The sequence below is a fragment of the Volvox carteri genome, assembly GCF_000143455.1.
Source record: "Volvox carteri f. nagariensis unplaced genomic scaffold VOLCAscaffold_17, whole genome shotgun sequence".
Lineage (NCBI taxonomy): Eukaryota > Viridiplantae > Chlorophyta > Chlorophyceae > Chlamydomonadales > Volvocaceae > Volvox > Volvox carteri.
In genome coordinates, this window is record NW_003307560.1 from 440002 (window position 1) to 441191 (window position 1190).

General features: G+C 61.0%; 1 protein-coding gene across 1 annotated transcript in view; it reads right to left on the reverse strand.

The window, feature by feature from the left end:
- The window catches only part of VOLCADRAFT_90497 (uncharacterized protein), a gene marked incomplete at both ends in the record, with an annotated part of 8094 nt that overhangs the window by 3617 nt on the left and 3287 nt on the right, over window positions 1-1190 (reverse strand). The window contains 2 exons of the mRNA XM_002950120.1: window positions 17-151; window positions 838-906. Coding sequence (XP_002950166.1) covers window positions 17-151; window positions 838-906 — 204 coding nt within the window. The remainder of the gene's footprint in view (window positions 1-16; window positions 152-837; window positions 907-1190) is intronic.

The following is a 1190-nucleotide window of genomic DNA, read 5'->3' on the forward strand; positions in this document are numbered from 1 at the left end:
CTCCCCCCCCTCTCACCAGCTGCATGAGTTCCAGTGTCGACAGCGCTGAGAAGCCCAACCCCATGAGCATCAGCGTGCGGAGGGACAGGCACTCGCGACCCGAGGCAGCCAAACCCAAAACACCCAATACCACCGTGCCCAGCCCTAGCAGCTGCGCGCTCCCGACAGAACGCCGCGGGGTGTAGGGGGGCAGGCGGGAGGAGCGGGGGGATGTTAGGGGGGGGAGGGGGGAGCTACGTGCACACGTCAAACCAGCAAATGCTGACGTGTAAGGGAGGGCTCAACAAAGGGGGGGAGGACGAACCACACACGATTCAAGCTGATACCAGGTGTAGGCGGATAACGGGCTGGGCCCCCAAGCGGCGGCAAGAGTGCATGCGAAACAGAGCGAGGGCGGAGGGGCTGCAAAGGGGTACCTTGCCCCCCATGGCAGTGGGATGGGAAGGGTCTGGAAGGGAAAGAAACCCGGCGGAGGTGGGAGAACGCGGACACAGGAATCAATTAATTCACAATGCAGCGGGCAGCTGCAAGGAAAAGTAGCGACATCGTGTCGTACTGCGTGTGCACGAGCAGTACGAAAGTCAGCTGTGTGACTTGCCCCTTTCTGTCAGCTTTTACTTCTTTCGTGCAAATGCTCCATCGTCCTAGCGTCAGCTAGAATTCACCTTGAGAGCTGCCCCCCCCTCCCCCCTTCCCCTCCCCACCCCTCCAATAAGCCATCCCTCCAGGCGCCTGCTTCCCTCCCTCCTGCCCTGCTCTCCCCCCCCCCGCACATACACACACATACATACACACATACACACCACCATCGCCACTGGCCCCATGCCCCCCACTCACCGCCCCATGCCACCGCTCAGGTCCCACCATCGTGAGGAGGGAGCTACCCGCCAGCCACAGACCCAGCGCCTGAGGGGGGGGGGGAGCGGTAGGGAGGATGAGTGGGTGGTTAGGCCCGTTGAGGGCGTGGTTATGTGATGTACGGATAGGTGAGTGTAAGAAGGGACATCCCTGCGCCCACACGAAGGAGGAGGCAGGCTCAGGAATTTACGTGTGAAATGCGAAAAAGACGATTCACTTGGTGCAAAAGGTAAAGAAGACCGCTCGTAGTCTGATCAGCGCGGGGCGCCGTGGACAAAACACTTGTTGCTTGCGATGCCCCGCAACCTGCAATCGCTCTCCCACCACCACTC